Here is a 12,962-nt window from a genome sequence, read left to right on the forward strand (position 1 = left end):
AGGAAGTACAGGATGGGGGAAGTTCACGGCATGAGGACACCTCCGCTTCCATCGCCGGCCGAGGCCCCTTCGTCTGTCGGCGCTCCTCATTCTCACCATGACTCCTCCCAGTCTAAGCATGATGGATACTCCGCGGATGAAAACACGAACCTGGCGGATAGCACACGGAAGGCTAACTCTCGCAACTCTCCTATTCTGCATGAACAGACCGCGAACCCCTACCACTCGTCAGCGTCCACAATTCAGCATACGGATTCGGGAAAAGGGTCCCAAGAGGACCAGGGGCGAAGCTCTCAAACTCTGAAGGAACTCCGGAGGCAGATGGAAGAGCTGCTTGTGTATCAACAAATGCAGAAATCCCAGAGCCAGAATCTATCCGCCACTCGAGAGCCTCTGTCACAAGTCGATTCCGTTTCTCCGAGCCACCACGAGTCGTCGTCGCGAAAGAGGCGTATCTCTAATGTATCGCTCTCCAAAGGTGCACCGTCATCGACAGGGGCGATATCCTCCGTCTCGCATCCAGACTCTGCTGGTTCGACCGGCACGATAAAGGCCATGGATTCTCCCTCCGCAAACCCCTCGGGACACCCTTCGACGTACCCCTTCCCGACGATGCAGTCTCAGCCAACCATGAAACCGTCGCAAGAGTCCTCGTTCGGCCACAGCCCTTTCACCTTGACGCTCCCCGCTGAGAAACTCAAGATTAACATGACACCGCAAAGTATGGCTGAACACCAGTCCGTTAAAACGCCCACGTCAAATAGTTTTTTCCTTCCGCCGCAGCACAAACAAGTGGTTGAAGACTTGGCTTATCCTACACCTAACCTGTACGATCTAACCTTACGGCTAAATGCGGATCCTGGGCTGGATGCATGGTGGTCAAATGTTGTGGATATATTGCAAACGCACTATGGGGCGGAAAGGGCTTCACTCGCTGTTCCTGGAGACGCGACTGATCTCGAAAACGTTCCGTGGGGCCAGAAGGCGGTTTTTGGTGGGAACCTAAGGGCTGAGCCCGATGACGGACAAGCGTTGCATGGTGACACGACTCAAACGAAGGGCACTGGCCCCAAGGACGGCGAGAACGCAGACACGAAGGGGGGATCTACTGCAGGGACCAATGCAAATAAACCGGCCTCAATCTCGGCCGCACGACCTCCGCTCCTATCACGGCATTCTTTCGGAGGTTTTGGTAAGGAGAGGAAACAGTCTACCGGTCCTGATCCAGACGCACCATTTGGTCAGAAAGCAAAAGCTGAGCACAAGCGCGCGCAAAACCCTGCGGATACAATACCCACTGTACACGAAGACCGCGCGACCAATTTCTCACAGTCTGTGGGAGCTTCTAATACCTTGGAAGACAATAACCGACCTGCTGTTTTCCCAAACCCGAGGCCATTGGAAGTTGAAGCGGATCCGCTCGTCAAGAGGACGGGTGTGGTGAAGCTATTTGGGCGTACGGGGCCTGTTGTTCTCACCCGGGAATATTCGCAGGGTGTGACCGGGTCAGCTTCGCAGTCTCAAGCGGAGAAGGTTCAGACGCCGGAAGATACGATCCAGGTTACTCCCACCGAACCTCCAAACGTCTCCCAACAGTCCGAATCCGATCGCGTTAGATCCCTGTCCAACCCACCTAGGATCGGCCTCCAGGCGGCAATACCCTCATTAATGGAGTTCTACGACGAATATGAACAAGTGCCTCCTTCGCCCTGGTCTCAGTCGCCTGCTCCATCCCCGGCACCTCGTGCGCATGCCGACCAGAATCCCTTTTTTGTTAGTCACGCTGTCGACGAGGGTGCTTTCGCAAAGCACCCGCCGCCTCATGACTATGCAAATCTTAAGCCATTAGAAGCCATTGGCGTTGACTTGGCTAAATCTGTGGTTCACATCCCACTTTTGCATGCGGGACGCTCTAAGCAGGCCTCCCCGTCCACTTTGAGGTTCCCTGTCGCGGTTATCTCAATTCTTTCGCCCATAATGCCATATCACGCGAATCTGCGGCAATCACTGGCTTATCTGATGCCTCACCTAACCACTTCATTCTGTCTGGCACAACACTACAGCCAGCTTGAACGGCAATTTGCTTCGCGTCTGGAGATTCCACGATACGGGCATCTGCTTGGTCTCGGTGGTACCTTTTCCGACGAGAGCAGCGAGCTAGAACTGGTTGCTGGCCTGAGTGGCCATGTCAATTATACAATTGCAGATGATGGTACTCTCTCAGCCCACGCGAGCCTTTCGAGTCCCGATGAAAGATCAAATTCGACCAAATTCAGTCCTGCCCTGTCCAGGCTTGGAACCCCTAATTTTGATCTGCACAGCCTTGCCAACATGCCCACCGAATCACCAGGCGTCGCTGCTAAAGCAAACAGCGACGCCGTCGACAGTTACTTCAACGTCAAGCAACCAAGGAATTTCCGCGAGGCCATTACTCAACATCGCAACCGACTGTCAAAAGCGAAGCAGAGCGCCACATCAACTCCCACTTCGCCTGGAAAGTTCATGGGAAAACTCGCAGATGAGGATGCGAATGCCCAAGATCCAGGCATAGTCTTGGTGTCTCCATCCCAGGACTTCAAAGGCCCGTCGGTTTTGTCTCCAACGCAAACGAACTCTCGCCATCCCTCGGGTAACTCGTTCTATGCCCAACTGCCGCGCGAGCTGCCTCGTCCATTCACCGACACTGTAGCGCAACTCATGCTGAACTCCGTTCCTCTTCACCTTTTTCTAGCCAAACCCCAGAGCGGGGAAGTTATCTGGACGAATTCCAAGTTCGATGCCTACCGACGGAGCCAGCCGCAGGAACAGAAGTTACGGGACCCATGGCAGAATATTCACAGCAGTGAACGCGAGCACGTATCTCAGGAATGGGCCAATGCTCTGCGAACGGGCTCGCAGTTCACTGAACGCGTCCGTGTTCGACGCTTTAATGACGAGTCCGCCTACCGTTGGTTTATCTTCCGCGCAAACCCCTTGTTATCCGCGACGGGCGAGGTGCTGTATTGGATCGGCTCGTTCCTCGACATCCACGAGCAACATATCGCCGAATTGAAAGCTACGCAGGAGAGAGAGAAGTTCGCAATTGACGCCAAATACCGGGCCTTTTCCAATTCGATCCCGCAGGTCGTTTTCGAAGCAACGGAGTATCGTGGACTGATATTCGTGAACGAGCAATGGCATCTGTACACGGGCCAAAAGCTGGAGGAGGCGCTCAATTTCGGGTTTGCGAAACACGTCCATCCCGATGATCTGGAGAAATGCGGATTGCTCTCACTCTACCTCGCCGAGGCTCAAGGCGGAAAGGTTCCCCCGGAAGCCAGTCAACTCTCCGAGGCGGCGAAAGCAGCCGTCCAGGAAAAATGCCTTACTCGAGGAGTCACTCCGGCATTGGATGAACTTGTGAGACGTGGGGTTGCTTCTCTGCAAAAGGACGAGAATGGACGGGTCTTCTACTCGACCGAAATCCGTCTTCGCTCCAAGGGAGGCGATTTCAGGTGGCATCTCGTTCGACTGGTCCGAGTTGAGACCAGCAGTTTCGGCAGTGGAGAGGCTTCTTGGTATGGCACTTGCACCGACATCAACGATCGCAAGAACCTTGAACGAGAACTCAACAAGGCAATGCAACAACTCAACAACCAGATGGAGTCGAAGACCAAATTCTTCAGCAACATGTCTCACGAGATTCGAACCCCGCTGAATGGCATACTTGGCACCATTCCCTTCATCCTCGACACGCAGCTCGACACGGATCAGAGACGCATGCTTGATACTATCCAAAACAGCTCGACTAATTTACGTGAACTGGTCGATAACATTCTTGACGTGTCTCGAGTTGAAGCTGGAAAGATGTCATTGGTCAACTCGTGGTTCCATGTTCGGTCAGTGATCGAAGATGTCATCGACACCGTCGCTTCTCGGGCCATTGATAAGGGCCTTGAGATCAACTATCTGATGGATGTCGATGTACCTCCAATGGTTATCGGAGACAGGTTCCGAATCCGTCAAGTTCTTATAAACCTCGTTGGCAACGCAGTCAAGTTCACTGCGCAAGGAGAGATTCACATCTGTTGCTCCGTCTACCATGGCCCCTCGGCCTTGTCAAAGAAGACGGAGTTACTGTTGAATTTCGACGTCGTCGATACAGGCAAAGGCTTCAGCGCTAGAGACGCCGAGCGTCTGATGCAGCGGTTTAGCCAGCTGGGGCAGAATGGCTCTCAGCAGCACGCAGGAAGCGGGCTTGGATTGTTCTTATCCAAACAGCTTGTTGAGATGCACGGGGGCAGATTGACGCCCACGAGCAAGGAGGGACAAGGCGCGAAGTTCTCTTTCCACGTCAAAGTTGATGCGCCTCCGCCGCCAACCCCCGATGAACCTCGCCTCGTTCGACAAACCTCTAACACGTCCGAAATTCTTGGGGCGCAAAAACCCAGTTCCCTCCAGAAAATGCTCTTCTCGTCAAAGGACTCTATTGACTCTAAGATTGACTCCAACGACTTTTCTGCCGCTCTCGAATCGCCCCTCTCCCAAGCCCCGAGCAGTTCCGACCCTTCGGCGCGCTTTACCTCCAATGCGTCTGAGCGTTCGTCGATCTCTTCCGCTCTCCCCACCCCCGATCTGTACGCCGCCGTGGACCCATTGGCCAAGGTTGATACAACCAAGCTTGGCGCCAGCTATGCCGATGCTCCAGCGCAAGGACAAGTCAATCCGTTGACCTCGGCAAGCAGTGATACCCTACATCCACTGGTTCAATCATCAACCCCGCCACCTCAAGGCTCCCCCGTCTCCAGCACGCCGGCGCCCCCGCAAGGGAAACCCGAGGCTTCACAATCTCAAAACCCCTACTCAATACTCATTCTTTGCCCCATGGACAACACGCGCAAGGCTATCAAACAGCATATTGAGCAAGTTGTACCGCATGAAGTTCCATTCTCAATCACCTCCACGCCTGATATTGAAGATTGGCGAGACTTCTTCAACAATGACACTGGCTCTAAACTTACCCACTTGGTCCTCAATCTACCCAATGTGGACGACGTTTTGGATGTGATGAATTATGTTTCGGAATGCGACCCTGCTTCTGCCCCGGCTCTTGTCCTCATCTCCGACTTGTACCAGAAACGACAGATCAACTCGAGGATCAAAGAATTGTCTTCCGGTGGCCGGCGTGTGTATACCGTACCCAAGCCGGTCAAACCTTCTGCGTTCTCTGCCATATTTGACCCGGACAACCAACGCGATCTTAGCAAGGACAGGAATCAGGACATGGCACGAGAAATTAACAACAACTTCAAAACCATGTCCAAGATGGTGAAAGAAGTTATCGGGAACAAAGGTTACCGGGTCCTACTGGTTGAAGATGACGAGACCAACCGCATGGTTCGTATTTCTTTTTTTCTTCTAACCCCATTTGCTCGACTACAGATGCTAACGGATATGGAACCTGCCAGGTTATGCTCAAGTATCTCGATAAGATCAAAGTCATGGCCGAGACCGCAGGTAACGGCCAAGAGTGCACGGAAATGGTATTTTCCAAGGAGCCAGGTTACTACTCTCTCATCATAGTAAGTGTTTTCTCTGCCTACTGCGACTGGCGGCACAGTAGCTTACGCATTTGTGAACAGTGTGATATCCAAATGCCCATTAAAAATGGTTACGACACTTGTCGCGACATTCGTGCCTGGGAACTGAAGAATCATTATCCTCAAATACCAATAATGGCATTGTCAGCGAATGCGATGACCGATCAGATCGAAGATGCCGCTCGTGCTGGCTTCAACGACTACGTTACAAAACCCATCAAACACAATGAATTGGGTAAAATGATGATGGGACTCCTTGACCCCAACCGGCCGTTGCTTCTCCTTCGAGACCGCCTTAAGGAGGATCATGAGAATGACCATCGCGAAGAGTAAGCGCAAATCGTCTGTCTTTGCGAATGGGTGCCCTTCTCTAGGAGTGCTTCCTCGATTTTATTTTTCATGTTGGCTTTTTGATGTGAAGCCCCTTTCCATTGCGATGTACGCATTCTCGTGACCTCGCTGTTTGTGTCATGATGTACCTGATATTGGTTCGGTTGACTTGTTTCTTTCTCACATTTGGGCTGGGGTTTTGGCTGGTTAGAGCCACCGGACGGAAAGGCGCCTAGGGACGATTTTTGATTTCTGCTTGTTTCCTTTTTCGCGTTTGTTTCGTTTCTTATCTTCCACCATTCATCTGCATGCGGCATTCAATTCGGAATGATACCTTTCAGCATTACGGGGTCGGAATTTCAGGCTTTTGTTATTCTTTGGACTATCGACCTTTGTGCGTGGCGTCAGTTCTCGGATTTCTTGAGCAACTCTTCATCGTCTTTTTTTTTTTTCTCCCCTTCTCTCCAACATCCTCGGACTTTTTGTCAAGCCCCTTTTTTCTTCTCCTTCATCCTTTTTCTTCTTCGTTCACATTATGTGGCTTTTCCGATACCAGCTTACGAGCATGATATTAAACTTCTGGAATTGTATTTGCAGATAACAGAGCGTTTTTTCATACCCTCGATGTTTATTTCTTTTCTTCCTTTTTTTTTTCTGTCTTCACTTTCTATATTTTTATATTCCTCTTTTTCTTTTCGCATTTTCTTTTCTCTAGTAGATAATTATTGATATACCGGTATCGGATTGATTCATGCTGCTTTTTTTTCTCTTCTCTTCTCGCTATTCTCTCTGGCTTGATGACCGGACCGGGCTCTTTGTTCTGTTGACGAGACAGGTTCAGTCCGAACCATGATATGATATGATGATATGACGAGCATGCATGCATTGCATTGCAATGAAAGTTACCTTACTTATCTATCTACATACCTACTCGATCTATCCTATCTAACTATCCAACTATAGGTTCTTACGATGAGACAGGGGAGGGGGGAAGAAAAAAAAACAACCCATCCGCCCTTATTCTGGAGTCATGCGTCTGGACCTTCCACATTCAGCCATCCCGTGATATATGAGAGACTGTAGGAGACCCAAAAGACGCAGGGAGGGAAAAAGGAAACCCTCAAGTTATTCTTATTTCATAATCGCTTAGAGTAATTTCCGCATGGCCTCCAATGGCAGAGGGGAATACGATATGCTCGCTTCGTTCTGTGTAACTTTGTGTCGTGTCCAGATGACGAGTGACAATGCAATTGTTTTTTTTTTTCTTATCCCTCGAGGGAGAATATGCTGTGGTAGGTGGTTCTTCGTGTCGGTCGTGAGACTTGGACTCTCAGGTGGTGGAAGGAGTGAAAAGGGATGGCATGGTCGTGTACCCATCGTCACAGAGATCGAGGGTAGGTAGTAGTACTTTTCTGAATTCTCTATTTGTTGAGTAGAGGATGGTGTTCGTGGATGATGTAATGGGTTGTTTGCTGGTTTCACAGTCCTTGCGATCTGCTGTCTTTGTATGATGGTTTGTTTTCGTACTTCTTCTTTCATCTTTTGCTTCGATTTTTAGTCACGATCTTGGCTGAATTCAAGTCACAGGAACTCAGAGAATTGAAAAAAAGATCGGGGAGTTTTTTTTTTTTCTCTTGTTGTCTTCTATTTTCTCTCTGTTTCTTCGTTCCCCGGTAGAACGTGAAGTGACAAGGTTAGTTGGGTCGGCTAAGGGTTAGCATGTCTACTACTACCGTTGCATCGAGTCTTTGATGATATGTAGCGCCTGGATAAGGCCTGTGGTGTAAATGAAATAGTATCGGGCAGGGGAAAGTGGAATGGAAGATACCAGGCTCGATAACTGCATTGGATCAGACCGTTGAAGCCCAACGGTGGCATTTCCTCATCGCCGAAGAAGATCTGACTGCGGGGATGCCATGCCTATCATTTCTTCCGCCTGCTCCCTTCTGGAACTTTTTCGTCCAACTGAATGAGTCGATGGTGTCATAATGGTCGCCTGGATGAGGAATTCCAACAAGTCAGGCAGGAGCATGGATGCTGGCAGCCGTTCCAGCCATCTCGATCTCACCCGTGCCATCAACCCACTATGTTCTAGAAAAGCCAAAGAGGAGAAAGGAACAAGACCGGGGCCTGTCTGACGCCCAATGGGTTGCAAAGCCGCAAGCAAGTACGTAGCGTACCGGGTCTGGCTCTTAGTGGCGGTGAGGAAAAGGGCGAGTGAGCAAACGCAACGAAAAGGCCGATAGGCGAATTCCACCCAACCCCACATTGGTTGCATCCACTCTGCATTCGTGGTCTTTGGGGGGGTGGCCATGGGTGATCATTGGAAAGCAAGGGAACTGGAGAAGAAGGGATTTTTTTTTGGGGAGAAAAATAAAAAAATTAAAAAAAGGGAAGAAACGAGGTGAAGCAAGGGTGACGACACACGAATGGAATTTCAGGCATGCTGTGTCGTCTGTTGTCATTGTATGTATGGAGTACATCTTGTCCCTTCCAACGACAAGCCCTAAACACGGACCCCCGTGTTGGGCACAGTTGTCCATGGCTGCGGAGAAACCACCTTTCGGTGGTTCTGGTCCAGCGAAAGAGACCCTAATAATAATGGGCTAGGCTGTATCAAGCTGTCAGGTAACATGTTGGACCAGGTCGATACTGCATGGATGAATGTCGAGCAGCATTTTGCATAAGCCTATCAGCAGTGCATTTGCTCAAAGCAAGGAAATCCCGAGTCAACCAACCCGTAGGATCCGATTCCCTTGCCAGGTGAGATTGATGGGGCTGTCATTCCTGCCAAGAAGACTGATAGAGCGACATGGCATCGACTTTTTTTCACCTCTTTTTCTCTTTTTTTTTTTTTCTCTGTCGCTTTCTTCCTGATCCTCCAAAAAAGAGAAAAGGATCTTGATAGAAAAGTCAGAGACAGGGCACGAAGGTAAGAACTAGAAGACCCTTCTTGGGCAAGCTCTCCATGGATCCACCACTTGTCGAGGGTTGAGTTTCTGTGTTACCCAAGTATTCGATCGGGCCAAGGTTGGAAAGTAAAAATTGAGGGCGCTATTGTAATGATTTGAGTATGTTTTGGGTCGAATGCCGATCAGGCATATTCCCACGGTAGCAGTACTGGCATCGAACGGGAAGAGAGCCGCGACCGAACTGTAAGGCAAGAATCCTGAGGCGAGGTGAAGCAGCAAAGCCGTCGAGCAATGACGAGACCCGCATTAGGGGCATTCCGGAGCACGATGTCACTGGGTGCCGTTGTCACTGGCCGTCCAAAGATTTGAGTGGTGATTTCTCATCCCGGCCGGCGGGCCCAGTCTGTCATTGTTGAGAACAGGCACTAAAGCATGTCAGCGTACGAGTAGGGCTTTTTCTGAATCCCTCTTTGTTTTTTAATGATTTTTCGCCCTTCTGTTCATGTGTCATTTTGCGCTTTCTCTTTCCTCCTCAGGGACTTTGCTCTTTTTTCTTTTTTTCCTCTCCCCTCTTTCATACTAGTTCCTTTGAGTCGAATTCAAGTCCGCCGTTTCTCCACAACGCAGGATTGGGTCTTTTTTTCTGCAGGAACTCCCATCTTTTGGTTGTCATGCCCGTGATAGACGATCTGCCCAGTCATCATAGTTTGCTAACCTGCAAGTAACACTGAGCTGCCTAGTCAAGGTCCACTTCCACCCGTTTCGCCCTCGAATTTCGCAGGTCGGCAGCGTTTAAAGCGCTTGTCCATCGTTCCTAGTCTCGGTGCTTGCATGGTCCCATTTGGTCCAAGAGTTTGATAGCAGCCAGCCGCCGATAGGCGGCCCGCAACGACGGTCTGAGGATCCAGCCTTCCGGATATTCCCTGTCTTTCCTCCGTTTAATGCGCCACGGAAGATATAATGTCATGCTCGTTACACAGCTCGATTTCTTTTTCAGGAACTACCGATGCCCTGCCGTGCTATTTCGACGATCTGAGGCCGCTGTGATCGGGCGAGGCCACCCGCATGAGAGCTTCGGAGACATCGCCAGTGGTCTTTTTGCACATCTTTTGGATTTCGGGTTTTCAGTCCATGCAATGGTGTCCAACGCCGCTAACCTTAGACCCCTGTGCTTGTCGCTTCCCATTTTGCGGATCCTGGGGCCTTGTCGGTCTTTCGCTTTCTCCCGCAGGATATTCCACATCCTGTTCATTTAAGTTAGCGAGGTGAAGTATCGGAGTATGCTCTCAAAACTGACACAAAAAAATTTTTTTTTCCCTTTCTTTTCCCCTTTTAAATCCCGCGACTATCACAGGCAGCCAATCCCAAACCTCTCCGGTCTCCACTTACCTCATATCTCCGGCAGATCTTTGGTGAAATATACCACCATGAATGTCAACACGGTAGGTGAGACCCTCGACTCTGAACGTGAAACCGAGAGAAAGGGGCAATGATGAGCCCAGCACAGCGTAGCCGACAGCGGACGGCATCAACACCAATCGCGACTAAGAGCCGTCGTTCTTAGTCGATTCCGTAGTCACGCCATTCTCTTATCACCGTCGTTCGCCGGCCAAATAAACCTTGGAATTCCACCTTCAGTATCCATGTTTTCCCAGCCACCCAGCCTCCTCATATTGAGGAGAAATCGGGTAAGATCGGCTGGAATTGAAGAGCAACTGAAGAGTAGGACTGGAGCAGGGAGTAAAAAAAAAGAAAAAGAAAAAGAAAAAGAAAAAAGGGTACCAGGTTGAGAGACGTGGGAAAGAGCGAGGCGCGAAAAATATAGAGAACAATAGTGCAAGCCAAGTAGCCTCAACCATCAGCAGGAGAAGAGAGAAGACAGAAGAAGCATCTTCTCGAATTTCTTTCCCCTTCCTTTTCCTTTTATATTCCCCTGCTAGGTCCCAATTCCCTCAATTGCGACCCAACGGAGACCGAAAAAACCGGAGACCGCGATACGTGCCCGACAAAGTCGCCACAGGAGCGCGGAAGAGAGTCCGAGTGGAGGAAGGAGGAGGAGGGCTGGACCAGTCTCCGGTCTTCGATTCTCCTCCCTAAAGTTTTCGTCTTCCCACCCAGAGCGGGGTTGGTCCGAGAGAAGGAGCGAATTGGCGGCCAGATCAGGAGAGATGGGCGGAATTGGGGGGTTGGGATTGGAGAAAGTCCGGAGGGAGTGGGAGGGCGAGGCCTGAGGGAGGAGAGGGAGGGCGAGAAAAGTCTCGCAGTGCCCAATGAACCGCGTCGCTCATTCCCCTCTCCCTCTCCAAGGGGGTCATAGTTCTCGTCTTGCTCCATTCCACCGGAGGGATGACTCTCCGTCGAGGCTTATAAAAGCCCTCCTCTGTTCCGTCTTCCTCGTCCTCCCTTCCTCTTCCTTTTCCATCTTTCCTGTCTTCATCTTACCTTCTTTGCCTCCACCATCTTCTTTCATCAAGTCAACCGCCCAAGCCGTCCGCAGTTCAACTCGGTATCAAGACATTGTTTCTTTATACCAATCTCCTTACCTGCTGTGTCTTTGTTTCCATCGACGAGCAATCACAGCCATCAATATGACTACCCAGCACTACCAAGCTCCTGTCCTTCCCATCAATGTTCCCTCCAAGGCCCCGGCACCGGCCAGTCTCTACCCAGTCAGCCGCGTTTCCGGGTCCCCTCCGGAGCTCTCGGACACGAGCACTACTGCAGGAAGTCGCACATCCGCTGGCTTTAGTTACGGCTCCGGAAGCCTCAGCGGCGATTATGAGTCCAGCTCTGCCTCGTACTCCGGGGTTGATGTTGTGGATGTTCTGAGTGACCGCATGCAGAACACCTTCGATCCAACCCCGTTGGACAAAGGACTAGCAATGCAGGCACAAACGTGAGACTCTTCTGCGCTGTTCATTAATGACAAATGCTGAGAGAAATGGGAACAGCTCCGGGCAGCTTAATGCAAAGCAGCGAGAACTTCTTGAGTTGCAAGCTCTCGCTCAGCGTCGTCTGAAGGGCGTTCGCGCCAACTTCTCCGATGGCATCAAAGTTGCTCGGGAAACCAAGCGGGATCTGGAATGGACTCAGAAGCGTGTGAAGTAAGTGCAAATGAGTTTCCGCAATGTCCCCGCAATGCCAGATATAACGATCGTCGTTGAGAATTCCGCTCCGCTGGGCACGCGCGGAGACCCGCCGCGCTCCGCTGCCCAAGCTGTTCTTGGCAATATGTGCCTGGCTTATGGTATATGGAGCAGCCAACAGATTCAATGGAGAAGTTTGTCCCGGGGTGTTGAAATCGTGATACTGACTGCATTTGGCTTCAGCGCGTTGAAGACGAAAGCCGAGAGCGTACACCCAGACGAGTACCGACGAGCAACCAAAAAATACACCTATGACGACAACTGAGCTTCGCGCACGAGGCAAAAAACGACCAACCTTCTCTAATTTTTCTGGTGACTTTATGACTTTAATCGGTTTATATTTTCTTAACGACGGTGGCAACGAACTGTTTTGAAAACGTTTGATTTTTGATGACCCTGGCGAGGTTTGTTTGCTGCTTTTCATTCTGGGGGATTCGGCTGTTCCGATCAGCTTTGGTTTATCTTTGGTGTAATCTTGTCTGGGATGGTACATGTTTGTTATTTTCTTTGGTTTCATGACGTGTATATTGGGATATGTTTTGTCGGTAGCGCTTTGGTTTTGGATGAAATACACACCGATTTTATTCTGTCAATTCTCTTGCGAGTGTGACCGGGAAGCGCGCCGGAAAAGGTGAGGTTTGGAGTCGTCATATCACATCACAAGGACAACCCCGGTCATGTGCCAGCCCTATTGCCGGGGCAAGTGTGGGCACGGTCCTCCTGGAGACGCGGAGAGATGCTGCTCTTTCGATCTTTCCGCCAGCCCTCATCATGGCACCCCCTATTCTTCACAGCCCCAGCCGACATCCCTGTTCATCCATGTCCAGGGTAAAAGACTGATCGCAGCAAAATATCAACGGGGAAGCTCACTAGCATTATCACCGTCGGAGAGCAAATCCCCAGACAGTGCGCAAGACACTCCAAGTACTCGGCGAACAACAAATGGCGAATGAGCAAAAGTTGAGAGAGGGTAGGGGGTGAGCCTGTCCGCTGGA

The 12,962-nt window shown here is 50.7% G+C and overlaps 5 protein-coding genes across 5 annotated transcripts; 3 read left to right on the forward strand and 2 right to left on the reverse strand.

The window, feature by feature from the left end:
* Positions 1 to 12: 12 nt before the first annotated feature.
* pkhB (putative sensor histidine kinase/response regulator) lies at positions 13 to 5,912 on the forward strand (the record flags this gene model as incomplete). The annotated part of the gene is made up of 3 exons (XM_024853001.1): positions 13 to 5,376; positions 5,448 to 5,561; positions 5,622 to 5,912. The coding sequence occupies 3 exons, from the start codon at positions 13 to 15 to the stop codon at positions 5,910 to 5,912; spliced, it is 5,769 nt and encodes a 1,922-aa protein (XP_024708427.1).
* Positions 5,913 to 6,074: 162 nt separating this feature from the next.
* P170DRAFT_123736 (uncharacterized protein) lies at positions 6,075 to 6,801 on the forward strand. Its single transcript, XM_024842374.1, has one exon. It carries the CDS (start codon positions 6,237 to 6,239, stop codon positions 6,636 to 6,638), a length of 402 nt encoding a protein of 133 aa, XP_024708428.1. The 5' UTR covers positions 6,075 to 6,236; the 3' UTR covers positions 6,639 to 6,801.
* An 818-nt stretch (positions 6,802 to 7,619) lies between these two features.
* P170DRAFT_123805 (uncharacterized protein) lies at positions 7,620 to 8,398 on the reverse strand. The gene has a single exon (XM_024842376.1). It carries the CDS (start codon positions 8,221 to 8,223, stop codon positions 7,792 to 7,794), a length of 432 nt encoding a protein of 143 aa, XP_024708429.1. The 5' UTR covers positions 8,224 to 8,398; the 3' UTR covers positions 7,620 to 7,791.
* Positions 8,399 to 9,395: 997 nt separating this feature from the next.
* P170DRAFT_423902 (uncharacterized protein) lies at positions 9,396 to 10,350 on the reverse strand (the record flags this gene model as incomplete). Its single annotated transcript, XM_024847535.1, has 3 exons — positions 9,396 to 9,510; positions 9,979 to 10,065; positions 10,211 to 10,350. The coding sequence occupies 3 exons, from the start codon at positions 10,348 to 10,350 to the stop codon at positions 9,396 to 9,398; spliced, it is 342 nt and encodes a 113-aa protein (XP_024708430.1).
* A 797-nt stretch (positions 10,351 to 11,147) lies between these two features.
* On the forward strand, positions 11,148 to 12,388 carry P170DRAFT_434846 (KxDL motif-containing protein). The gene is made up of 3 exons (XM_024848813.1): positions 11,148 to 11,717; positions 11,773 to 11,925; positions 12,151 to 12,388. Exons 1-3 carry the CDS (start codon positions 11,410 to 11,412, stop codon positions 12,230 to 12,232), a joined length of 543 nt encoding a protein of 180 aa, XP_024708431.1. The 5' UTR covers positions 11,148 to 11,409; the 3' UTR covers positions 12,233 to 12,388.
* The last annotated feature ends 574 nt before the right edge of the window (positions 12,389 to 12,962 follow it).

Source organism: Aspergillus steynii, assembly GCF_002849105.1.
Source record: "Aspergillus steynii IBT 23096 chromosome Unknown P170scaffold_2, whole genome shotgun sequence".
NCBI lineage: Eukaryota > Fungi > Ascomycota > Eurotiomycetes > Eurotiales > Aspergillaceae > Aspergillus > Aspergillus steynii.

Bases quoted from the DNA above. Each gene is read 5' to 3' on its own strand.
- P170DRAFT_123736 (XM_024842374.1), top strand. From the start codon at position 6,237: ATGATACCTTTCAGCATTACGGGGTCGGAATTTCAGGCTTTTGTTATT.
- P170DRAFT_123805 (XM_024842376.1), bottom strand. From the start codon at position 8,223: ATGGCCACCCCCCCAAAGACCACGAATGCAGAGTGGATGCAACCAATG.
- P170DRAFT_434846 (XM_024848813.1), top strand. From the start codon at position 11,410: ATGACTACCCAGCACTACCAAGCTCCTGTCCTTCCCATCAATGTTCCC. The intron at 11,718-11,772 runs GTGAGACTCTTC...AAATGGGAACAG, and splicing joins CTAGCAATGCAGGCACAAAC to CTCCGGGCAGCTTAATGCAA. The intron at 11,926-12,150 runs GTAAGTGCAAAT...ATTTGGCTTCAG, and splicing joins TGGACTCAGAAGCGTGTGAA to CGCGTTGAAGACGAAAGCCG.